The 26,564-nt window shown below is 40.4% G+C and overlaps 2 protein-coding genes across 2 annotated transcripts; one reads left to right on the top strand and one right to left on the bottom strand.

Annotated features, from left to right (window-relative positions):
- The first annotated feature begins 6,836 nt into the window (after positions 1 to 6,836).
- Positions 6,837 to 17,326, top strand: LOC146990216 (voltage-gated potassium channel regulatory subunit KCNG4-like). The gene is made up of 3 exons (XM_085770598.1): positions 6,837 to 7,285; positions 10,879 to 11,731; positions 16,225 to 17,326. The coding sequence occupies exons 2-3, from the start codon at positions 10,973 to 10,975 to the stop codon at positions 17,062 to 17,064; spliced, it is 1,599 nt and encodes a 532-aa protein (XP_085626724.1). The 5' UTR covers positions 6,837 to 7,285; positions 10,879 to 10,972; the 3' UTR covers positions 17,065 to 17,326.
- A 3,980-nt stretch (positions 17,327 to 21,306) lies between these two features.
- Positions 21,307 to 22,754, bottom strand: LOC146990215 (regakine-1-like). The gene is made up of 3 exons (XM_085773147.1): positions 22,602 to 22,754; positions 22,377 to 22,503; positions 21,307 to 21,711 (listed from the first exon to the last, which is right to left on the bottom strand). Exons 1-3 carry the CDS (start codon positions 22,663 to 22,665, stop codon positions 21,603 to 21,605), a joined length of 300 nt encoding a protein of 99 aa, XP_085629273.1. The 5' UTR covers positions 22,666 to 22,754; the 3' UTR covers positions 21,307 to 21,602.
- Positions 22,755 to 26,564: the final 3,810 nt, after the last annotated feature.

The following is a 26,564-nucleotide window of genomic DNA, read 5'->3' as shown; positions in this document are numbered from 1 at the left end:
CCTGCCTCAGGCATCTGTTGAATGTCACATCCCTAGGCTACTTGCCATAGGCTAATTCAGCATGTCTTCAGCAATGGCCTTCAGCATTCACAAGCATTTTCTTCAGGAAATTATATTTCTAGTCAACCATTTGTATGGCTTCTCGTATCACTACTATGTAGACGACACCCAGCTGTATGATGAAGAAGCAACTTTGATGTTTAAAGCAGAAGTAAGTGATATATTTTTGTTAATATAAGTCTTAAATAGTTATATCTTCCGACAGCAATCACTTACATAGAGTGTTTGGACCGAAACACGGGTCTCTCAGTCCCTCTGCTCTGCTCTGAGCCGAGGAGAAAACTATTTTTTGTATCCTACAATTTTTATCCAATGAGGAGAGAGAACGGCATGAAGGGCTGTGTGTGCAGCCAAGGGATGCGCGTGAATGTGGTGACGTAGGGACGAGGACCAATAAATCTATGACGAGGGCGGGGGCTGCTAACTCTGTCGGCTGACAAGATGTTATGGTGCGTTCAGGGCAACCTGTAATTCGTGACCTGTGAAGTCGTACCAGTTCAATCTGGTACAAGTTCACGGGTCGGAAGTTACGAGTGGCTGTTATAGTGACTTTCACAGGTAAAACAGGTTGGAGAAACGCGAGTTGCGGGTTACCTGGAACGCTACAAAGTCGTAAGTTGTGACTTGAAGCTGTAATTTACGGTTTCAAAAGCCTGCCTGGAACGCAGCATTAGCCAAAACGACCGGATCGCTTACTTCTGCTTTAAATTGTGATGGAGAATTCAGGCCGTTGTTATCTCTTGACTTGACCACTGCAGTGCTCCTCTACTCCAATGACCTCCCTTCACACATTGTCAGCACACTGCATATGGTTCAGATCGGAGCATGTCGGATCTTTGATCAGTCTAAAAGGACACATTTCATTCTGATGATTGCTTGCTGACCTTCTCGGACCGCATTGCCTTATTAAACAGATTTAGTTCTTACACCAAGGTTTCTTAATGCACTGATGCTTTACTGTTGTCCCTCACTTGTAAATCGCTCTGGATTAGAGCATCTACCAAATGAGTGAATGTATGTAAAATGGAGTAACATTAACAGAGCAAATGGGAGCAAATCAAAATAAAAGAGCAGTGGATTCAGAGGGTCAGCTATAGCTGCTGTGCAGACTCTTTAAATTGCTTCTGTAACACAACACTCACACTTAAGTGTTGGAGGTTTCAGTGAGATGCTTCTCATTCACTTTGAAGAGGGTGATGTCATTTGTTGCCAAGCTGCATTATGGTTCTGTTGTAACACTTTGCTTTTGTTGCTAGAGGTTGTGAAAAGTTCTGCTAGACAACTTGTTGGTCGTCCATCCTGCATGTTTCCCTACCGACGATTCTGCACAGACAGACCAGTCTGGATGTGCATTTTACACTTTATGCATTGTTTTCCAACCGCATCACTTCTTGGTGACTTCGTTGCGGAAAATGAAAGCAGTTCTTCATTGGTTTAAAAGCAAAAATGATTTTGCTGTTGCCATTTGGTTGAATAAAAACACAGCTTTAGGAGACATGATTTCAACAATTAACCTTCATCTCAAACATTTCCGACGCCATCTCAATCAATTGATATGAATAAAAGGGATTTGCCACAAATAGTCTATGTGTATTTTACCTTGAAGAATCAGGGACAGTAAGCAGCTACTTCTGGAAAGTGGTTGAATTTAAAATTTCTTCCCAGTCATTTTTCAATGCCATGAACACCATGATGTACAAGGGTGTATTTGCCTGCACAAATAAAATACACAAATCCTCTCCAGCATAGCACAAAAGATAACTGAGAATATATATTTTCACATTTCACATCACTTTGGATGAACTTCAAAACATAAAAAATTCATCAAGCAGACTCTGTGTCTTCGTTCACAGTTGACTGCACTCTGTTTAAGGTGACGTCTCTCCGGGATCTGTCAGGCTGCATGTAAGCTGAGTTAGAGGACGGAGAGAGGGCAGCTCGTCAATAACTGTAAAAGGACACCTGGCCTATATAATCTGATTCCTTTCCGAGGGTTTCCTCCATCAACGCTGCACAGACTTCCTCTCTTTCTTCATTCCATTATGAGAAACAGGAGACAGAGGGACGGCACAAACAAGGCCTGAATGCTTAATGAAGCAAAGCTCACATCAACATGCCATATTAATGAAATACAGTTCAACAGCATTTTAAAGCACGGCCAGCCTTTGAAGGTAGACTTTGGGAGGCCTGATAAGACTGGGATTTAAAGCAGGAGTTAATTAACAAGTGTTTGAGAGGAGTGTTTGTGCCGAATCAAGGGTGAGTTATCAGTTGCCCTGCTGCACGGGTCCCCTGGCAATTCGACACAAATTGAGAGAGCAGAACAATTCCCCAGGAGTTTGGTTTAATTTCTTCTGTCAGAGAGATTCATGTTAACCCCCAGCAGCATCAGGAAATTAAGTTGCAAAAGAGGCTTAAGGTTTCTAAACAAAAAAAAAAAAAAAAAAAAGAGGAAGAAGAAGAGAGACTGATTGTGTTCTTCACCAGCACACTGTGAAGCGAGAACAATATTTCAAACATTAAAAGGCTGGTTTTTTTTCATTCATTGTTGAGCAAACAGAGAAAAAGAAATCAAATTGATATTTGTGTCTCGTCTTTCTCCTCATTTCTCCTGCACAGTGTTTTTCAGGTACTATTGTTAAGTTGGAGAACTCTTCTGATGTTACAATGTCCAGGGCCCTGAACATTGTAAGAGACACCTCACACCCTCTCTGCAGTTTCTTCTAGATTTTGTACTCACAGATGTGCTACCGCAGCATCAGGTGAAATAGCATAAGGCTGCTGAACAGCCACAAGCTGAGAGACTTAAACAAAAACTAACCTCTTATTTATCTTTGAGAAACATTTTCTCCTTTTGTTGTTACCTTGGTAAAAGAAAATTACAATAAAGTTTGATTTAATTTGATTTGACATCAGGGCTCTGTGGGGGCCACGCCATCTGTTGAAGGACTCCTTGCTCTCCTGGTCTCTGAAGACAGCTCTTTAATGCATGCCGGCATCCTGCGACAGAAACAAAGGTAACTATTTTTTATTGTAAGCCATGAGCTAGTGTTTATTGGTCATGATTATATCACTATTTCAGATGTGTAAATAATAGAAATTGACATTTATTTCATTCATTGAACAAACAAAACAATTGAAGTGCCAACTCTAAATCTCAAACCTTGAATAAAAAGGAGCAAAAGCAAGAATAATCTCATATAATCAGCCCCTCTTTCACAAACCATTAAGTCACAATGGTTAACATGAATTGATTTCCTCTCAGTAATTTTCCCAGCATGCTCCTGCAGCCTTGTTGCATCCCAACATACTGTCTAGTCTAGTTTGCCTTTGCTCCGCCCCTCTGTTGCTTGTGGATTATCGTGTAATCCCTGATATTCATCAACCCGTGAGGTCAGAGGTCATCTTATTACAATTCTACAGCATCACTCTCATCTCAGTGTGTGGATGAACTGGATGTTCTGGTTAAAGGAAGAGGCACACGGATCAACACAATGATTCTGTTATCTAACCCCTCTGAGCGGCACATGGCCTCCACCTTAGGGTGTTGACGTAAAACCTTTGAAACACCTGAGAGGTGACAGGAGCAGAGGGCGGCAAATACAATATGGAACATCAGGCAGGAATTGAACCCAGAGCATTATGATAAACAACAGAGTGCTGACCACTACACAAAGGCTGCATCTACCCCTAGGATACATTTTGAAGGTTTTGAAGATTCTTAAATGAGACAATTAGGTTCATAGATAGTTCAACACTGCTGTGTGGCCTCCAGGGGCAATTTTTCTTCAAATACAGAGCAGTAGCAATTAAAAATATGTTACACAACTACAAACTACAAATGTCAAAGTCAATGGACATGTAGAAGTGTTTTTACAATAACAAATGTGCTTTATAAATCAAACAAACGATGCAGAGTACTAACCACTATACAATCACAGCCACAAGGTGCTGGCAGTGTACATCTTGATCTGTGGTGGCTAATTAAATTAACTTAATTCTGTAATTGTGCTGCTTGTTTTTAATGTTTGATGTCTCTTGTTACCTTGATCTTGTTGTGTATGTTTGCTTGTATCTGTATTTCCTCAGGACATCCTTGAAAAAGAGATTTTTTAATCTCAATGGATCAAATAAATAAAAAAAATAAAAACTGAGAAACAACAAAAGGAGTAACATCCCAATGAGTGTGAGTGAACAACTTTGACTTCTCTAATCTGTAAACATCTGTGATTTGACTATGATTAACATGTGATTTATAAGATATAGGTTATTATGAAATGGACCAGAGTTAAACATAGTCTCCACAAATCAGGTGATGTATCCTGGATTCGAACCCGGGGATGCTGCAGCCACAACGCAGAGTACTAACAACTATACAATGACAGGTACTTAGCCATGCCAGCATGATAACACATCTTGATCTCTGGCTATCAAACCTGTACCCTTCCCTGACAGTTTCACATCAAGAACACTTGCAAATAATACACCAAAAAGAGCAACAACATATGATTTTTAGGATACAGGTGTCATTTATAAGATGGTGTCAGACATTCAGTCTCCATGCTGTGGCCCGGATTCAAACTGGGCTTACTGCGACCACAACACAGAGGAGGCTACTAACTATTTGATCATGGCGAGCTTGTGTGATTCTGTCTGTGTTAAAAGTTTGAATCTCAAATGTATATTTTACCTGTGTAGGTTATAAATGAGACAGTTAGGCCACAGACAGTTTGCTGTGTGACATTCAGGGACAGTTTGTTTTTCAAATGAAGCACAGAAGCAAGAGGACAACGGCTTTGACACAAATGGATCTATGAACACCTTTGTCTGTGTAAACATGTGCTGCAGAGGAAGGTTTTTGCAATGATCAATGTGTGATTTGCAAGCTAAACATAGAGATGAGTTAAAGAGAAGATCCCCAAGGAATGCTGCTTGATGCCATGACCCGGATTTGAACCGGGGTTGCTGCAGCCACAACGCAGAGTACTAACCACTATACGATCATGGCCTCCGGCTGCTCAATAGGACATTGTGAGGTCTGAATATCAAACATAGAATCTGACCTGCATGTGTTTCACTAAGGGAGACAGTGGCTCACTGACAGTTCATTTAGCACTGGTGAGTCAAACTGAAAACAGCAGAAGTGTCATCATTGATCGACGTACTGTCATTCCCCTTATGATCTGACTGATTGACTGAGGGTAATGTCCTCTAGAGATTGGGAATGCATTTAACTCACAGTGCTTCAATACTTTACAGAGGTTTTAACAGGAGATTTAATCAGGATCTGAGGGCAGGATTTTTCATCCCGGAAAAGGAAAATATGAGTTCTTCAATATTTGAAGTACATAAGAGTATTTGTGAGGCAGATAAATGGAAGCAGGACAGTGAGTGTTTTCTGTTATCTAATTCTTCCACTTAAAAATGTTTTAACACCATAAATCATTGAAAAGTAATGGGGAAACATCTCATGCAAAACCCCTGACAGGCTCACTTAGCCCAATCAGTTGCCATGGCAACTTCACCACAATCACTCAAACACACTGCAACACACAAGATGAGCTGTGTGTAATTCATGTGAAACATAAACAGGAAATAAATCCTAAAATACAACTTAATCTATCCTGGCAGAGGTCACATGACGACAACATGGACGTCACCTACACAGCAGCTGATGTTCTGGTTATTAGATCTGGGCCCAAACAACCACCTGTTTCTTGTACAGCAGTGATGCAAATCATGAATGACATAATAGCATGTGTGTGTGTGTGCGTGTGTGTGCGCGTGTGCATGCGCGCACGTTCTGTTTTATCTCCTGTCGTCCTTATTAATCCTCTCTGTGTTTCCATGTCTGACTGCACAAACTTTGTCAATCAGGCTTTAGCTGCATTTAAACAAAAGCTTTCCAATAGAGTCCAGTTTATGCTGAAGAGTCATGATCAAGTGGAGACAAGCAGCTCTGCACTGTAAAAAACAACAGTCCATTTGTTATACTTTGAAGTGTTTAAGTGTGGCTGGCAGCAGCTGCAGAGGGAGAAGGGCTGAATCTCTCTCTCTTTATATACACACACATACATACAGGCTACTGTAAGTGTGTTTACCTTACATATGTGGCATGCAAAAGATTTGGTACCCCTGGTCAAAATTTCTGTTAATGTGAACAGTTGAATTATCTCCAAAAGGCATAAAGTTAAACATGAAACACTCTTTAGCAATATTTTAAGCAATGTGTAGCCTATTATTTTTGTTTTCTACAATTTTAGAATGAAAAAGGGAAACAAAGCAACGCCCTGCAATAGAATGGGAAACCCGGGAGACTTGAGCTCTCAGATAACTTTGACAAATGTATCAGACAAGCTATATAGCTACTATTTACACACTGCAGTTTCCAAAGGGGGTTAGATACTAGCAGGGTCGGGTGGCTAAACCTTTGCTGCTGGCACTTTTCCTTGTCTGTCATTTTGAAAATTAAAAATCAAAAAAAAAAGGCTATATACACTTTGACCAGGGTGCAGGTGCCCAAACCTTTGCACTCCACTGCTATATGTATACATGTGTAGAAATTCACTACTTTCATATAGGCTACTGTTGCACTCTCTGTGAGATTAGACTGATGGCTGTATTACATCATGGTAGTAGGACTGTTACCTTTACAGTAGATAGAAGTAGTGGAACTGTCTTGATGTCACTTTTTACAGTGTAGAAGAAGAGGGAACTGGAGAGGAGAGGTGGGAGGAGGAGGAGGAGGAGGAGGAGGATGGTCCTGCTGTCAAACACAGATGAAAACACAGCAGCAGGTTTCAGGAGGGCACCGCCGTTGGATAATCGCATTTATTCTCTCCTCGGCAGCGGCGGGGACCAATGGACACAGCGGAGCGACGCGCCGGGGGAGAAGAAATCAGAGTCATTTAATTCCCTCCAACTCCACAAAGCCGCCGGGGGCGACGTCCGCTGCGGCCGCCGGTGATGCTGCACGGACTCACGGCCAGCCTGCAAACTTCAGACAGGATTTACAAACTGTGTGGAGACCGAGGTTGGTGCTGCTGCTGCTGCCTCCTCGGCTCCCGCGTCTGTTGCTGTTCAATTTAATGATAGGCTAAGATCAATTATGTGGACGAGTCTTAATCAGTGAGGAGCATCTTCATTATAGCAACAGCTGAGAACATGCATGGGACAACGAGCAGAGACATGACAGACCTATGGCAGAAAACCTACGACCTGTGAGGTGAGAGACTGAAAAATACGCTTTTATTCCCCCCTTAAGTTTAACCTTAAGTTTAATTTAACAACAACAACAACAAAACTAGCCACTGAGTGAGTTCATTCCAGGAATAAATAATCAGAATATCAATGAAGGATCCACCTGTCAGAGAAACATCAGAGAACAATGTTCACTAACAAATGTGATTCAAATTACGGGTTAATAGCCTACTGATCGATAAATCAATGATCAGTGTAGTGTTTCAGGAGGGGTCTCCTGTCTCATTATAATCTTGCTGTGAAATGTGACCTGGCTTTTTAACATCCTAATTAAAGTTAGGCCTACATATGCAAATATATTCAATTATTCAGTATTGTGTTTGCCGTTTTAAATTTTCTTTGGAGAGTATATCCATAAGAGGGCAATGAATGTGTGTGGTTGAGTCAGTCGTGTTGAGGGTTAAGGGTTGAGGTTGTCTCTACAAATCCAGTGGCTGCAGCTGTGTTGATTGTTTTGTCTCCTCATTTGTCTCCAGAAATCTATATTGGTCTGGTCTCCAGTTGAATTAAATTTGTTTTGTGGAGCTCACAGCGCTGATAGATTACATTCTAATAAAAGGTTCTCATCTGTGGCCGCTCTTAAGAGGACCTGGGACCGTATAGACTCAGACAGAAGCTTTAGTTGAAAGAGGTTTTATCAGTTCAGTTTAGTTCAGACATTTTAACCTCTCTAGGTTGTCCAGACCAGATGTCTCAGCAGATCAGATGAAATTTGAAGGTCTCACAGCAGTGGTGTGAGAGTTGACACATGAATCCAGGCGTGAATAGGTGTGAAGAGTCAGGAGTGTCATGTCTAAAAGTGGAGGGCCAAGTTGTTTTTCTTTTTATGTCAGTGTAGAAGAGAGCAAGCAGTGTACTACATTTAAATCCAGTGCAAGAGTGGATTTAATTATGGTCCCCATATAGGCCTCCACTGTAAAATAGACTCGGAAAGCTGCTACGCTTTGTATCATGCATTTTTAAATAAAAAATGTAATATTGGTATTGATATTAACCCAAGACCTTGAAAAGCTGTTTATGTCAGTGACGTATAGGAACTAACCAGAAAGAAAGAAAAGTAATTGGTAGAAAGTTTTAGAGTAATTGTCAGTCAAGTATCTAATTCCTACAGAAATTGTGTGGTGTAAATTGTTGTGTTTTTATGTTTTTGGTACTGCTAGTTGCAAATTCAGAGCAAAATGGTTTATTGATTTGACTTCAGAATCGAGTATCAAGACACCCTCATGTTTTGCTCTTGCTATTTTTACCCAGTGAGCACTAACCCAAACAGAAAATTTTAAACTGAAATGTCTGTCTGTTTCAGACACTTATACTGATTCTCAAACTATCTTTGAGATGTGTCTAGCATCTGTCTGACTGGAGTCCACATGTGGTAAACTAAATTGACTGGACTTGCAGTATTTCAAAAAGCACCCACCTGCCTTGGCTAAATAAGGTCACACAATTCACAAGTCAGGACAAAAACCAAGGAATTCTCTGTAGACTTCTGTGATAAAAGTGTGGCAAGGTCAAATGTGTAAAACCATTTCTAAAGCTGCCAGGGGATGAGTGGCCTCAATAATGATGAAATGAAGTCTGGATTCACCAGGACTCCTCTCATTGGCCGTTTCAGACAAACTGAGCAGCCTGGCAAGAAAGGTCTATAATAACCCTTTTCACCTTATGAGGTCTACCTGGCAGGGCTGTCCTGTTTCACCATTGTTGTTTATCCTTGCTCTTGAACTCTGGCTTGTGCTATACGTACAAGGAAAAAGTTACAGATTGGGGGATATAATTTTAAAGTTAATTTGTTTGCGGATGATTTATTATTGACATTAACACAACCATGTCACTCAGTACCTCAGTTGATGAAGTTGACTGATTTATTGGGGCTTTATCAGAATATAAGGTGAATTACAGTAAGAGTGAAGCTATCCCCTTGAACCACCAGACCTACTCTTCACATCTTGGTGCTGCCCCTTTCCAATGGAGAGTTCAAGGCATGAGATATCTTGAAATAAACATCCAGACCCCCATAGAAGATAGAAGATTTTTGATTTAAATGGGCCACAACTCCTCAAGGCAATCAGAGAGGATTTTAAGAGAGGGACAGTCTTGCCCATATATTTTGGGGCAGAGTAAAAATAAAAATGAATATCTTACCTAGGCTGTCATTTCTAATGTCTACCATACCATTACAATTTCCACCCCATTGGTTTTAACAAATTGATAAATTGCTTTTTTGAAAAGATAAGACACCACGAATTAGTTACAAATAATTGTCAAGACCTATAGGACAAGTGGCGGATTGGGTGTCCCGGATGTTTATTCATATTATTTGACCTACAATGCTAGATTTCCTTTGTCATAGACTTATGATTAAGAGTGAAAGTGGCAGTTGGAAGTGGATTGAAGAGAAGGTTCTGGCAGATTACAGTGATACTGTCTCTTTACCATCTTTATTTTTCCATCCTAAAACTAACTTTAAAATGGATAACCCTATAATTAAATTTTCATGTGAGGTAGTCAAAACTTTACAGAAATGCCTACTCTTTTCTGGGTCTTCAGTGAGGAATGTTTGGAAAAACATCATTGCCCAACTGAGTTCTATTCTTGACCTACAGTTACCTGAATGCCCTCTAGTTGCCTGCTTGGTAAGAGAAAAGATAACTTACAATCAACTCTTATGCAGCGGATAGTTAGTAGTAGTAGTGTTAGCTTTTCTTATATAATATTGATAAACTGGAAACAAAGGAAGCTAAATTGCTTCAACGTAGATGCCTGGCTGAAAGATTTTGTGGACCTATTGGCAATGGAGCGGGCAACTGCGGCAGTATCTGAGTGTGATCGTGGAGATGACAGACCTTGGACATTTATCAGAGATTATCTGAACCCCCTTTATTTTTCTTTGTTCTGTTTTGTATGAGTGTTTGTTTATATTTTTCAATTTTATTTACTTTTCTTCTTGTGTTGCGCAGATAAGGATGTGGTTTTCTTTCTGTAATAATTATGTGCATATCAAATTTGGTTGATGTATGAGCGGATGTATCTGTTTGGAAAAGAAGAAAATGTCAAAGAAAAAAAATAAAGAAAGGTCTTGGTCAGGGAGGTGGCTAAAAACCCGACAACTGTGGAAGTACATCCATCTAAGCAGCTATCCATCAATCAGACTTTTAAACCAGAGACACTTGATAGAAGAGACTTTGTGGAAAAGTAATTTGAGAGAGCATGACAAGGGGACATGATGTCAGAAAATGGCTGTGATTTGAGGATTATATGTAAATTGTTGCTACAAATCACCAGTTATAAGGTAGGTTCGAAGGTTTGTAGGTTCACAATGTCCAGTTCAACAACTGCATAGTGTTAGGTATCATCTGCATAGTGTTAGGTATCATCTGCATAGTGTTAGGTAACATCTGCATAGCGATCAAAGGCAACAAATCAGTGCATACACATGACAGCTTAAATGTTGTTTCTGATGAACCTGGACAACAACTATATGTATTTATAGAAAATCCAACTTCACAGGGACATCATGTTGAAAAGGTTATTTTGTCAATTGTTATTTTATCATCACAGATTCATTGGCTACTTTGAAGATCCTCAGCCATAACATCCTGTCAGCTGGACCTACAGATACCTCCTCTGCCTTGTCACACACCCTGCAGCCAGCATGCCCATCATCAGCAATGCCAACCATGACTTCAGCACCTACTCTGTCAGCAGTGACGACAGCAGCCTTGACCGCTTCTTCACTGAGATCCCCGAAACCGAGACCATCAAGGGTGTTTACTTCCAGCGTGCCCAGCTGCTCCGTGACCCCAAGGCCTCGTATGTGGTTGACCACACTCTTCAGGTTCTCATCAACGTTGGGGGCAACCGCTACACCTTCCCCTGGAGCACCTTGGAGCAGTTTCCCCAAAGTCGTCTGGGACGCCTTCGTTTCTGCAACACCCCCGAGGAGATCGCGCGACTCTGTGACGACTATGACGAGACATGTCAGGAATACTTCTTTGACCGAAACCCGACGGCCTTCAGGGTCATCCTCAACTTCCTGGCCGCGGGCAAACTGCGTCTTCTTCGGGAACTGTGTGCCGTGTCCCTGCACGATGAACTGGACTACTGGGGTGTAGATCCGGGTCATATGGAGCGCTGTTGCCGCCGCCGCATGATCACCCGCGTTGAAGACGTGGCTGAGAGAGAGCGTAAGGAAGAGGAGTGGAGGCAGAAGAGAATTATGCTGAAGAAAACCCCGGCAGAGGTTGAGAAGGGCCATCGCAGGGTGTTCTGGATGCTGAGAGAAGTGGTGGAAAACCCCCACTCTGGACTGGCTGGAAAGATATTTGCCTGCCTCTCTGTGATCATGGTGATGGTCACCGTCATCAGCCTGTGCATTAGCACCATGCCAGACCTCAGAGATGAGGAGACCAGGGTGAGTTTAAGTTGCAGCGTTATCTGCATGTGTTTGACAATGTTCATTAACACTGCTGAAGGTCACTAAATACTTTACCGAGTGATGATTTTTAAGCACTTGTGTATATTACTATAGTATTTACTATGGTCTACATACTTCTACTCCACTGCATTTAACAGGGAAACAGTGCTATTTTTATTCCATTTATCAGACGTCTAGTTCCTTGGATTTTGCATCATATAAATGTGATAAATGTGATATTTGTGGACACTCATCCCATTATTGTATGCTTGAAAATGATTATCTCTGTGGCCTCTTCAGTTTCATAGAGTACATTAGTGTCTTCCAGTTAATTGTTTTCATTGTCATCGACCCACTCTTACCATTCTTGACTGAAAGGGCTGTTTTTAGTTAAAAAGCACTGACAATAAACACACCATAGCTGGCAAGGAAATTGGAGATTTCAGCAGCTAAGAGACTTAAGACATTTCTTCAGAAGGCCGTGGAGGCAGAGAGCTTTGGCATCTCATCCAAATAATCCAAATATGGTAGTTTGAAATGCTTTTACTACATACAGACTAAATATGAATATAAGAGATAGTCTAACTAAAAACTATTGAAACATGCTTACGTAAATGAAATTCATACCCAGGAACCAGCAGCGTACAATATTAGTAATAAGAAATAAATAAATAGTAAATAAAAACACAACTAATAAATACTCAAGTGCAGAGATTAAAGTGATATGTTAGAAAGGAGCAGAGCAGCACATTAGTAAAGTAAAGTAAACTTGTTGGTAGGGTCCCCCATGATGCAGGCCGCACTGCTCCTGCACCTGCTGATGTAAACATCTTTATTAAAAGATTAAAACATTAATTAAAACATTTATTAAAAGTAAAGGTAAAGGTACTTTATTTGTCACATATACAGCTAGTACAGTGAAATTCTTTCTCTGCATTTAACCCATCCCTGAGGAGCAGTGGGCAGCCACGGTGCTGCGCCCGGGGACCAACTCCAGATTATGAGCCAGTGCCTTTGGTCAGGGGCACTGACTGGAGGATCAGGCTAGCTGGCATGTTTTTAGTGGTGGGGGAAACCGGAGCACCCGGAGGAAACCCACGCAGACACGGGGACAAGTGGCGGATTGGGTGTCCCGGATGTTTATTCATATTATTTGGCCTACAATGCTAGATTTCCTTTGTCATAGACTTATGATTAAGAGTGAAACTGGCAGTTGGAAGTGGATTGAAGAGAAGGTTCTGGTAGATTACAGTGATACTGTCTCTTTACCATCTTAGAGAACATGCAAACTCCACACAGAAAGGACCTGGGTGGCCGGGGATTTGAACCCAGGACCTTCTTGCTGTGAGGCAACAGTGCTAACCACTGTGCCACCGTGCCGCCCCCCGTGATAATAATAAGGCTTTTTGGGAAAATCCCATCAAGCGGCCGTGGGACAGTATACAGTATAATCATAGCCAAGAACATAACTAACTGGCCAAAATAAAATAATACGTTTTTAAAGTTAAGACAGGTGAATAAAATAGATAGATATTAGTCAGAATATTAGTCGGGGTTATTTGTGAAGCCTAAGTGTGTGGTGAGGAGTTGTGAAGTGTACCGAGGTAAGGAGCAGAGCTGAATGTATAACTGTTATTAAAGAGCCTGAACAGGGCTGATATGATTATGTTCCTGAGGCTGAGATGATGGAGAGTCCTCCATGATACTGTATCAACTGATCCAATCAAGTCAAGAAAAAAACCCTAAAACAAAACACGTTGACTTTTGAAGCTGAAACACTCAACAAGTTATTTTTCATGAGCTTTCTAAGTAAGAGAGAGAGTGAGACTGAAAAGAAAGTTATGTTTCTGATCTCGGCTCAGAGTCAAAAAGGAAAGCCAAGATTCCTTTTAATTTGTAGAGCTGTTTTTGGTTTTGTGTCTGGCAGACATCTAAAGCTGAATCTTGGCTACCTGGTTTAACTGGCTGTTATTCATTCTGGCAGGTGAATAAATCCAGCTGAATGTGACTGCTGGCTTGTCAAGTAATGAAAACACAAGGGGCTGAGATTTGTTGTAATTTATAAAACAATGACTCCTTGACTTCAGACAGAAATAGGGAAAAGCAGCCTCTCTTTTATGCCTGTGAATGTTAATTTTACAGATAACATTCATCACCAACAGATCCTTTATTCTTATCTGTTGGTAGTCATCTAAACATATATATCCTTCAATTAGTTGAAATGTCCTGGACTGACCCTTAATAACACACACAGCTGATAATAGGCATGATGACCACATACACAAACCAATACCAGTTTTCGCCTGTATCACATAATTTTCTGAAAGCTCTGGACTGAACCTTCATATTAAACTCAATGTTATTACACTTCTAATTATTCTAAATTCCACTACTTTACCTATAGTATCCATCCAGCATTTATGTTTTAGCAATGACATTCTTCAAAGACTTGCATTTGATTAATGATCCTCATTGGTTAACAACAGGTTGTTAATGCTGAGCTATGACTTATGTCTGTCGCAGGGAATGTCTTGAAGTGAAAGTTGCAATACTGCATTTCACAGCTGAGTAAATGAACCTTGTTGTTTTGCTCAACCTCTGACAATTTCTCTTTGGCTGCCTGCATGTTGAGACATACAGCTTTCAGAGGCTGCAGCAGCACTGTATATGGAAGACAATTATAAACAGTGAATTGTTGAATCTATTAAGAAAGCAATGGACATGTTGGCGAGAAGAAAGTTCAGATCAAGTTCACCCTTGTCTCTTGAATATGACTTCCTCCACAAATAATTCACTTATTTCCAGAAGTTGCATTTCCTCTGCAGTGTACCAAGATTAAAAGTATTGATTCTAACGCCTAATGACTCATGCCCTCTGGCCTTTTCTTGTCAATGGACATAAAGGCACTCATTACGTACACTTAGAGAGGTGTTTGTTTCACAGGCTGTAATTTATGCTTTTTCTTTGGAAGATGTGTTCGTGACTACTCATTATTGTGATCAGTCAGCACACTGAAATGGAGATTGATTTTTCCCCCCCATCTTAATGACTTATTCACAGCAGTGTCAACATTCAGTGCTGAAATCAATTTAAATGCTGCCAATTTTTAAAGTTTTGACCGTACACACTGACACCGAGAGTGGCTTATTTTTCAGAGACAAAGACAAAGGTGGTTATTTGAATTTATAATGTGTTATGCCATTTGAAAAATACAAAGTAGTGCATTTCATTGTTTACAAAAATGGTTTGTTTTGAAAATTGAGGCAGGACTGGTTTTTACATTTTTAACAAAAGCACAGTATGGTGCAGTACAATGAAAAGTAAAAAAAAAAAAAAAAAAGAAAAGATAAATATTGCTTCTCAATGGAACACTCCAGTTATTTAGTACTGATCCACCATAAAGGAACGAGGCTCTCTGGAGACAGATTTCAAAGAGATCAAACAAATATGCTCCATCTTCACTACTTCATTTCATTTGTTTCACAGAAATCAGAAAGAAATACAAATGAAATCACAAATATGTTATTAGCAGTAGGTGAAAATGGGACATCCCAATAATCTTCAAAAGCCTATAACTAATAATCTGTCTCCTATACCTTCCCATCTGATTGATCATGTTACAATTAAACACAACTGAAATCACACATCAGTCTTTGTCTTTTTTATGAGATTGTTTGTTTTTGTCAGACGAGGATGGTGTTATCAAATCAGAATTTGACTATGGGTCCAGACAGACACTAGGTTGTGATGTCTTGTGGAGTCTTCCTTCGTGTCAGTGAGGTTAGATAGGAATTTCCTGTTTGGATAACAAAAGACAAGCTTGCCTGAATTACTAACATTAAGCCTCTACTTGTTATATGTATTTGAATTACATGAAGTGCTTCAGTCCATTTTTCACATGAATTGCACTGAGACCTACAGTACAGTGTAACTCAAATCTCAAAACCACAGCTTCTTGTTTTAAGAATTACACAACAAATCACACACATGTGGCCAATTTTGTATTTTTTGTGGGGAAACTAGTTTGTTTCTTCACTGAAGCTGATGCTTAAAGTACATCTAACGATGCAAACAACAACACTCTCAGAGCAGTTTAAGAAGTATGTTTTTATCACTCTGTATTGTTGAACCTCCTGGTTTGATAAGTTACAGGCTGTATTTGTTTAGTTATTTTAAGTATTGATTGATTTCTCTATTGTTGCTTCTTTGTCTGTCTTTGGGGTCAACAATGACATGGACAGGTCAGTGAAGGTGAAAGTGCAGCTTGAATGACAGAAATAATGCCCTGCCTCTTTTGCATTTTTTGACAGTGGTCACAAACATAAATCTACATATATTCATGGTGCATATAACCCTGGGTATGGTCTGGTTTTTCTGTTGTTCTCCAGATCTACTGGGAAAGACTTGAAGATCCACCAGTAGATCATGACCAACAGGTGGGTGTCCATTCCTGTAAAGTGTCGGTCATCACTGTGTTTTTGTGCCTGCAGGGCGAGTGCTCGCAGAAGTGTCACAGCATGTTCGTGGTGGAGTCCATCTGCGTTGCCTGGTTCACGCTGGAGTTCATGTTAAGATTTGTCAATGCTCAGAGCAAGCTGGCCTTTGCCCGTGGCCCCCTCAACATCATCGACGCCATTGCCATCCTGCCATACTACGTGTCCCTGGTCGTTGACGTCAGAGATGAAACAAAGGAAGAGGTCATCATGGGTGCCGGCAGAGGCTACCTGGACAAACTCAGCCTGATTCTGCGCCTGCTGCGGGCTCTGCGCATCCTGTACGTGATGCGCCTGGCTCGCCACTCCCTGGGCCTGCAGACGTTAGGAATGACCATGCAGCGCAGCATGAGGGAGTTCGGCCTGCTGCTGCTGTTCGTCTGCGTGGCCGTGGCGCTCTTCTCGCCGCTCGTCCATCTAGCTGAAAGCGAACTGGCGCCGTTTGCCGCCACACACCCCCACCACAGCTTCAGCAGCATCCCAGCCTCTTATTGGTGGGCCATCATCTCCATGACTACGGTGGGCTATGGCGACATGGTGCCACGCAGCATCCCCGGACAGATAGTGGCACTTACCAGCATCCTGAGTGGCATCCTCATCATGGCGTTTCCTGCCACCTCCATCTTCCACACCTTCTCCCGCTCCTACCAGGAGCTCAAACAGGAGTACGAGCAGCTGTGGAAGGAGGAGCGAGGAGAAGAGATCGCTGCAGAGTCGGCTGGTTGGTCCAAGGTCGATTTGTCAGCAAATGAGCTCATGTCTGCGTCCAAGGAAGAGACTGAAGGGTTGATGTCAAGCAAGAGTCACCAATCCACACTTCCATCTACAGCTTTCTGAAGGAACAGACACGTGTTCAGAAATATCAAAAGTGGCTGTGTACTCCATCTGTATATGAACTTTTAGACCCCAAAGGACTGTTATACTTTGAATTGTGTTCAACTTTAAGCTCTGTCTCCTCATGTACTGACTTCATCTACTTATACTATCTGCAAATACCTTGTATGCAGCACTATGTACTAAACCTTTAACTAAAGCCGAACTGTAATCTGACTTCTCACTTTCTGTGTAAGGAAACATGAACTACAGTCTCATTTGAACTATTGTGCTGCTGCTGTATGGGAAACATCATGCTTTTTTCTCACTTGTTCACCTATCTGTGGTGGCCCTGAGAGCTCGACACACTACTGTACAACTGAAGAAAACACGTGCAATTACAAATTTAGAAAACAACTAGGCCTACTGTACGATGAGATTGTCTTGTTTATCATAACATCAATGTCACATGGTTCAGATATTATTACTAATACGTTTTGTTGTCTTAGCATTACTCTTTAGTATGGTCTGGGATTTTTTGTGTCCCCTGAAACAGGTCTGTGGTGTGTTTTGTTCTGCAACACAGTTGTTTATTTCCAGAATTTGTAGCACATTTAGTGTCTTTGCATGTGTTTTTTTAAGTTGCGTTGAGTTCTCAGGGCCACTGTACGTAACATTAGCCATCAGCTTTTGCAAGTTATGACATCTGTCCCTTTACGGTTAACATGTGCTCAACATGCCTATTAGCCTAATTAGCACTGATTCTATTGACTCTTGTGGGTTAGCTGTTCTAGCCGCCGTTAGCTGTCTGTCATTCATAGGTCCAGTTTGCCGAGTAATATGTGTTAATATAAGTCTTAAATAGTTATATCTTCTGACAGCAATCACTTACATAGAGTGTTTGGTCTGAAACACGGGTCTGTCAGTCACTCTGCTCTGCTCTGAGCCGAGGAGAAAACATTTATCGTATCCTACAGTTTTTATCCAATGAGGAGAGAGAACGGCATGCAGGGCTGTGTGTGCAGCCAAGGGACGCCGTGAATGTGGCGACGTAGGGACGAGGACTGTTATGGTGCGTTCAAGGAAACTCGTATTTTTCCGACCGTGAAGTCGTACCAGTTCGATCTGGTACGAGTTCACCGGTCGGAAGTTACGAGTGGCCGTTGTAGTGACTTTCACCGGTAAAACAGGTTGGAAAAACACGAGTGGGTTGCCTGGAACGCTACAAAGTCGTAAGTTGTGACTTGAAGCTGTAATTTACGATTTCAAAAGCCTGCCTGGAACGCAGCATTAGCGAAAACGACCGGACCACTTACTTCTGCTTTAAAGGTGTACAGAAATGGCCGTTTGTCCTGTTTGTCGCGCCGAGTTGTCACGAGCTGCAACACGAGTTTACCCGAGTGAGGAAAACGAATTTGATTGGTCGTTATCGAGCGGGCGGGATATTCAAAGCTTGGGGCGAGACCGAGCTCCGTGTGTGTGTGCGTGTCTCAGACGTTTGAATGACGGATTACGGATCCAATATCAGTGGCTGGTGAATCGTGTACAGGCTGACGTATAATCCGTGCGCCTGCATTATCCAATGCGAAAAAAAAAATACACACTTTCATCCCGGATTTACTCAAAAATAGAATTTTGCACAAAGTTTGGCCTACATCGTCTGAAAGATGAGTTATCACATTAATTTTATGATCCAGAGTGGGCTCAAATTCAGTTTTCTTTTCTGTACACCTTTAAGACAAATCTCTAATCTAATCTAAGTGCTATTGAGTGATACCTGGTCAATTTGACTGGAAGTGAATGGTCCTTCTGACTTTGTTTGCAAAATAAATGCATGAACATTGGTCCATGCATGTTCTGAAACCAAAAGGCTTATTGCCACCTCTGAACTAAATGCTGCAATATAATGAGCCTGTTGGCCCAACTGTGATCAGATCTGACTCCATAAATTTGAACATAATAATAAGTGATGAACACTTAACTGTAGGCTATAATTTCTCTCTGATTTAGGGTTGTCACCCATCCAGGTTTTTACAGGGTTGTTCTTTTTTTTTCATTGACTGTCCTGGAAAGATAATGTAAGTAGCCTAAATTAAATAAAATCAAAATGCATATTGAAAAAAATGTTCTTTACCAAGACATGGATTATCCCAGTCTTTGTAAAAAAAATACATTTCCAATTCCACAGTTTCAAATTAAACTTAATTTGTTTCCCTCTTCTATTTGTTTAATTGATTGGAGAAATAGGTACGTTTACTTCATTGTCTACCCAATGCTGTGAACACGCAAAATCATCTTTGACCCCTCAGAGGTCAAAACAGCTGGATAAATTCTGATTCTGTAGCAAATGTTGGACTTCCGGACTAAATTATACCCACAAACAGGTGCAGCTCAAATCACAACGAAACAGCAGGTTATTCTTAATTTGTGTTGTGTTTTGATTTTCTTACAGCACAATGAAGTTGTACAATGAATGTGCAACAGCAAATGTGTTTCCTAGGAAATGCAACCAGATCACCAGGAGATGAGGTCTGGAAGGTAGGGAAGTCATTTGTGTCTGAAATCATTCAGCAGTGAGCAGGAGTCGGACATTTTGGACACATACACATCACTGACAGCTGTACTGTCACGTGACTGTAATTTTTAATAGATCCCATGTTGCCCTGGACTGTCCTTTCCACGAGCATTGTGAAATTTTAGTTAGTGTGGTGCATTTACACAGAACTCCAATGATACATAGAGCATTACGTAATTAGTTAGTGAGTGATCCGAGACGCAGGTTCAGCTGTATGAGCAGTGTTTCAGATTAATATCCACATGAATCCTCATCCTCTTGTCTCTCTGTTAAACCTACAGGCATTTTCTGAAAATAAAATGAACTGTTTTACTCGTTTGCTTTTGTTTTCAACATCTCTTGGGGGGTGGAGTGTCCTTCTTTTAGAAGACACTATAGCCCCAGGTTGAATTGGAATTGTCCTTTAAGTTAAAACAGGATCATGGAGTCAAGGTGATATAATAAATTATAATGCAAGATACAAGATACATCACATCACATCAGAGCATCCTCTTTCTTCTGCCATTTATCATCTCACGACCTTCCGATTCATCTGGAAGCAGTCTGTTATCTCACGCACACACACACACGCAAATATATCAGTTACATTTTATTATGGATACTTTAAGCACATTCACCTGCTAGTACTTGCACAGTACTTGTACAGTACATGTGCATTTATTATTTTAATGCACGTCTTGTAATTGATTTTTTTTTTAACTGAATACTTTTTATTCCACAAAGGAAAAAAAAAATTACATCAACAAACTCAATATGGTACACATTACTGTAATAAGTCAGCGTATATAAAATAAGTATTTAGCCTATTAGTTGGAGATTATTGTGACAGATTCAGGAACTTAAATGCAGCTTTATTTAACCGTTTGTGTCTTTTGATTTGAAACCAACTAAATTCTCCTCACGCTGACATCTGTTGTTATCGGCTGTGTTTCGAGACACAGATGGAGTGTTTTGAAAAGCCTCTTTCTAGCTGCGCTCAGACAGTGTTGCTGGCATGATTCAGTCAAACTGCAAACACTGAAAACACAGAAAAATCTGCCGATATCTGGTTTGGCCTCTGCCACCTCTTCTCTCGCCTGCTGTCCTCACTGAGGAAACTGATGAAACCGAAAGCGACTCAGCTGTAGAGAGGAAATGTCTGATTGACAGGTGCCCATCATCACCTCAGCAAAGGTCTAAAATGACTTACAGTAACAGTCCATCACTACAGCCCGCTGATGTTGAGAAATGAACAAGATCTGAACTGCGTGCCATGTGAAATACTGATGCTGAACATATCAGGAAGAACACATTTGTTTCATTCTTGCTGCATGATATCATCGTCGATGTCTGTTGAAGGGCAGGTGCCTGAAATGTCACATACGTACATGTAATGATTAACTATTGTAAATGCACCTTTAGGAGCAGTTCCTGGTGTGCAGACTTTGTTTGATTTTTGCACTTGTTTCTCTGTCCAGCACCCAAGAGGTAGTGTTTCATTGGGATGTGTGTGCTGCCTTTACATTTATAAATATTAAACAACCCTCTGCCTGAGTGAGCACAGCTTAAGGTCACTGACTGTGTCCATCAACAAGGAGTTTGGCTCACGACCTCCAAAATAAACTGCAGAAAAAAGCCCAACAGAAAAACAAAAACACGTATTCAGACAAAACCAGTGCTTTTATTCTACAAGGGGCATTGTAACTGTTCATTTCCCTTTACAACCATAAGTTAAACCACAACAGTCTCATGTACATTGGCACAAATATGAATATTATTCCTTATATTTACAGCAGTGACACAATAATATTCAAGCAACATTTCACATCATTATGAAGTAATCTAAAAATAAACTTTGCGGTGTCACAGACACCTCTACTCATCATTTGTTAGCTGCTAAAGTGTGACAGCCAATCACATGGACATTCAGTTAATAAAGGAACGTAAATAACATGTAATAGTTAATGGTTCACGAGGGAACAGCATGTTCACATTGTTCTAGTCTCCGTTAACACTGGTCGAAGGGAGCTGTTGAATTCTTAAACTCTTGCAAAAGTTTCTCCGCCCAGGCCCAGTTGGGATCAATGCATAACTTCCTCCCAATGCAGGTTGTGATTCTGTAAGAAACAAGACATATGTTGGATGGTGTAACATGCACAGGAACACAAGCAAAAGTTTGATTTTGTTAAATATGATTCAATGTTACAGATTTAACCTCTAAATATTATATAAAGTATTTCCTCCTCCACAGGTGGCAACAATAGAATAATAATTACATGTTTTTAATTCAGATGGTAGAGAATCCATACATTATTATTATCCATCATTATAATTTATTACTATTATTTTAGTAGTAGTAATACAGTAATAACAATAACAATAATGATAATAATACAACAACTCCGGCTACTAACATTAAATCATATTGCTGCATATCACTGTGTATTTGCATATTCAGTTTGATCCTTTAAACCTGCATTAACTGGCAGCAGCAACAAGCTGTAGCCTAGACAAAATATTGACATATTATTGCCTTTATCAATCATATTTGTATCTGACTGATACATCTTAGTTCAGTGCAGAGTTCCCTCTCAGTCTTTTAGCTCTGTGTTAGGTCTCCACCTGGTCCTTCATGTTAAGTACTGAAAAAAACAATGATACAGGAGTGAACCTTAACGCTGCAGGTGCTGCGGGTTCATTATAATGGTTCACTGTGATTTACACAATCTGGTAAAAAAAAAAAAAAGGAAAATTCATGTCCATCTCTTTTGTTCATACTCACACAATGGCTGTGCTCTCCTTTGGGCAATTATCTGGGGTCATCTCCACGTGTTTCACCTTTTTCCTTGGAACTCGTGTTTGAACGGCTCTTGGACAGCAACTTTCCTTCTGCCGGAATAGATGCGAACCTGCGAACAAACAGAGACACAGTTAACACCTGTCAAGACCTCAGACCCTGCACAGTCACAATTAATAATTTAGTCACAGCTCTCAGAGAGTTACTCACTGGCAGAGCTGTGATGCAGGAAGCACATCAGAGTCAGGAGAAGCAGAGCCAACAGCGTCTTCATGGTTCTTCTTGGGTTGGATGAAAGACTTTAATCTTCAGGCTGATCTGGTCTGATCTGTGTTGGAGACCTGCTCTGTGCCTCTTTATATACATCCCACCCCTCAACCAACATCATCAGTGGCTTAAGGATCGGTTAGTCCTTGAGTGTCCTCTTCCTCTTTCTGTTTTCTACAGAGGAAGTGACAAATTAACAGCATGTATAATAATTCTGTACAAAGCTTTTCACAGAATAAAACGGGGGTTTTCACTGACACTCTTCACGCTAAAGACAAGTCTGCCATTGCGAAAAGGGAGTTTTCTAGCCCTCAAAATACCAGCACTGTTGTATACTCTCCAGATTTTATGATCATAAATCTCTCAGTTTGTACGGTCTGTTGCACGATGCCTGTTCTGTTTATACATCTCAACACTCAACTTAGTTTCCATTAAATCATCCAAAACCCAAATAAAGAATCAGCTTTGTTAGTAGGGGGAGATGAATGATGACTCACGTTGTTTGGTCAATATAATGGATTCTGAGGTTTCACAATTCTGAGTTTTCTTTCACATCAGAGACAAAGTTGGACAAGTATGAAATCTCATGTTAAATTCAAGTCAAGCATTTAGTATACAAGAGTTTATCTGTAATAACAACATATATATGAACACATACAATATTATGTGCTGTGATTGTAGAAATGTTCATGAGAGGATGTGTTGCCTAGCGGGTAGCAAATCAATCAATCGCTTTTTGCTGCCTGTCTCTCTCAAGCAACTCTTTTTTCAACTGACATCACAGCATTGGGATCTAATTTGCCCCATTATCCTCCTGATCTGGAACTGCTTTCTCTGCTGCAAACAGACAAGTCTAACATAAGAGGGTTTAAATTAGTTTACAAAGTGATGATGATGCCAAATGATTAAGTCTGGGATGAAAGTTATGGGTGCCAAAAAAGGGTCTAAATAGAAATATTGTTGGTATCCATAGGAGGCCGACTATCCTCAGTAGAAGCACTGACAGTTTCATTGGTGATTACTGATTTTTAGCCATTAGTCTTTTTCTTATGTTGCGTGGTCACACTAACACTTCAACAGGGACAGTTCATTAAAACATCATGGTGTAACGCTTCACTCTTTAGCTGTTAAAAGTGATAGTATCCAGATGGAGACATCTCTATACTCTGTAGCCATGGGAACCAAGATCTTTTTTTTATATATATATATTTTTTTATTAATTTTCAACATCATCATAAAACAAGGCAAAAGGAATGACAAGTCTGCTGCATGGCACTGCAATGTACATATCCAACCATACCTCTCACCAATGCACACACACACACACACACACACACACACACACACACACACACACACACACACACACACACACACACACACACACACACACACACACACACACACACACACACACTTCACAGCACACCCAGACACCACACCACTCACACTATACATACATACATACATACATACATACAGACACACTCATGTAGTTACAAAACAAAACAAAACAAAACAAAACAAAACAAAACAAAACAATAACAGAAACAGAAACAAAACAATAACAGAAACAAAAACAAAAAAGGGGGGGGGGGTGTACGCTGATGTATTACATTGTAGCATTTGACTTAATATTACAGTTTTTCTCGATACACACAATTTTTGGTACTTGAGACACAATGGCCTCAACATCTAACTCATGCACCAACTCCCTTGACCAAATCTGCTAAACTACAAGCACAATTCCTGCTTTACACTCAATTTGCAGTTCTATAACACACTTTTTTCAAAACACTACACACAATTCTCTGCATTTGGCACAATTTTCATGAAGAAAATCTCTTGTTTTCACGAGTAACATACTGTTATTCAAAATTCTAAAGTTACTTTCCCTACTATTCACACTGACTCATCACATGGGTAAACACCTGTCACACAGTTTTACAATTAGCAATCAGAGCTTTAGCAAAAAAGGGCAACATAGCAGGCAGTGATGGACTGACACCAAAAAGAGAGAAACCAAACAGAGAGGCCACACAACACAAACACACACACACACATATATAGCAGTGATCATAATGATGATGACAAAAGAAAATGCATTGATCACCAAAATTGCATATTGATAGAGGGATTCGAACCTAGACTAGAACAAAGTCTTTGACTACAAAGAATGCTGCTCTACTAGGTGAGCTACATGTTACAGTAGTCTCATCTTGTCAAAATTATGTATTCAGTCTTTCAAAACTGTTCGGCCGTAAATCAGCTGACCCCGACCAACTCTTTCTTTTTTTCTTTTGTGGTCACATCAGCACAGCTGCATAGTGACACGACCACCTCGGTCGCGTCTTCACACATTTCATTTGTTAAGGTGTATTTGAGTGTTCTGAGTATCAAAACAATATTCTAAAATTTTACAACACATTTATGTACTGTCTGTAGTTACAGTAAAAAAAAAGCCTAAGTCATTATGAGGAATGGAGTAGAAGTGTTTTCCATTCATCATAGTGTTTTACACTGAGCACATCAGTGTTCAACTAGTTGTTATAAATGTCTAGTCATATGATGGTTTGTGTGTGTCATTTGAGACTAAAATAGCATTTTGAGAATAAATAACATTGTTTTGAATGTAAAGTTTCATTTTGCAGGAGAAGTTAAGGGTTTTGCCCATTGTGTGTGTGTTTTTGGATTTGTGTGTAGAGTTCTGAGAGTATGAGGCATGCTTTCAGAAAATGTGTGTAAACAATCGAGAAAAACTGTAATAACAAAAGAAAAACATAGGTTGCAGGACAATATAAACAACTTTACAAAAGCATATTGGAGTAATGCTGCTCTTTTTCCATGAATGTCCGTGCAATGTCCCAGTGTCCTTGAGTGTTCGTGTCATAGTCAAAGAGCAAGTTGGAGGCGCGTTCCATGCTTAACAGGTCCAGATAGTAAGCTCTACATAGTATCTTAAATTGTATGATCCTGTACCGAACACACCTGGATGACACAATACCCTTTTTCCATATAGCATTCCACTGTTCTGGAGTCAGTGTCACACCAAGATCCTTCTCCCATGCCTGTTGAGTGGGTATAAATGGATTAGGTGAGGCAAGTAACAAGATCTTATAAATACTTGAAGTTGTGCCTCTTTTTGTAATGGCTGACATTAAGTTATTATCTAGTTCTGTTTTATGTGCAAGGGTAAATTTGCCAGTAATTGATTTAATTTGTAAATAGGCCAGAAACGCTGCTTCTGATAGTCCAAATTCTGCTTTAACGTCAGAGAAAGGACGAATACCATTTTCATTGCAGAGCTGGCCTATGGTGAAAACTCCTTTATGTTGCCATAATATATTGTTTAGTGGCTTACCCCCAGCAGTCAGTAACGTGTTAAGCCAAATAGGGCATGATGGTAACATTAGTCCATTTATACCCAACCTTTTATGAAATAGTTTGGCAATAGAGCATGAAAATCTGATAATGCTGTTGTCTTGGGAACCAAGATCTTACAGAGAAGGACACAATGAAAAACTCAACTTAAAGAAAACTGCCCAAATCCATTTACAGCCAGGATGAATGAAGTGACGTAATGGTTGTGGACACATGCAGCAGCTGGTAGGTAAAACGCATGAGACTATGTCCAGGTCACACATGGTAGTGAAAACTGCAGACAGGTCTTATTTATGTCACAGAAATGTGTTGTAGCCACATGCTGCCTATAGGAACATATGTAGGTCCTGTGTGACATCACTGACACTGCTCTTTATTTTCTCCTTCCTGAAACGCATAAATGTAAGCTCACAGGAAGGTCTACCACAGTGATGAGGTCAGAGGCAGAGTTCCAGAAAGTAAATGAGACGACAGAGAGCTGAGGTTGCTTCCACTTTCCTTGTCTGGTTTCATAATGGATGTATT

This window comes from Trachurus japonicus, chromosome 3 (assembly GCF_045865225.1).
Source record: "Trachurus japonicus isolate A0001 chromosome 3, Traja_1.0".
Lineage (NCBI taxonomy): Eukaryota > Metazoa > Chordata > Actinopteri > Carangiformes > Carangidae > Trachurus > Trachurus japonicus.
The sequence above is the reverse complement of the archived record's forward strand: the minus strand, read 5'-3'. Positions and strand labels throughout refer to the sequence as shown.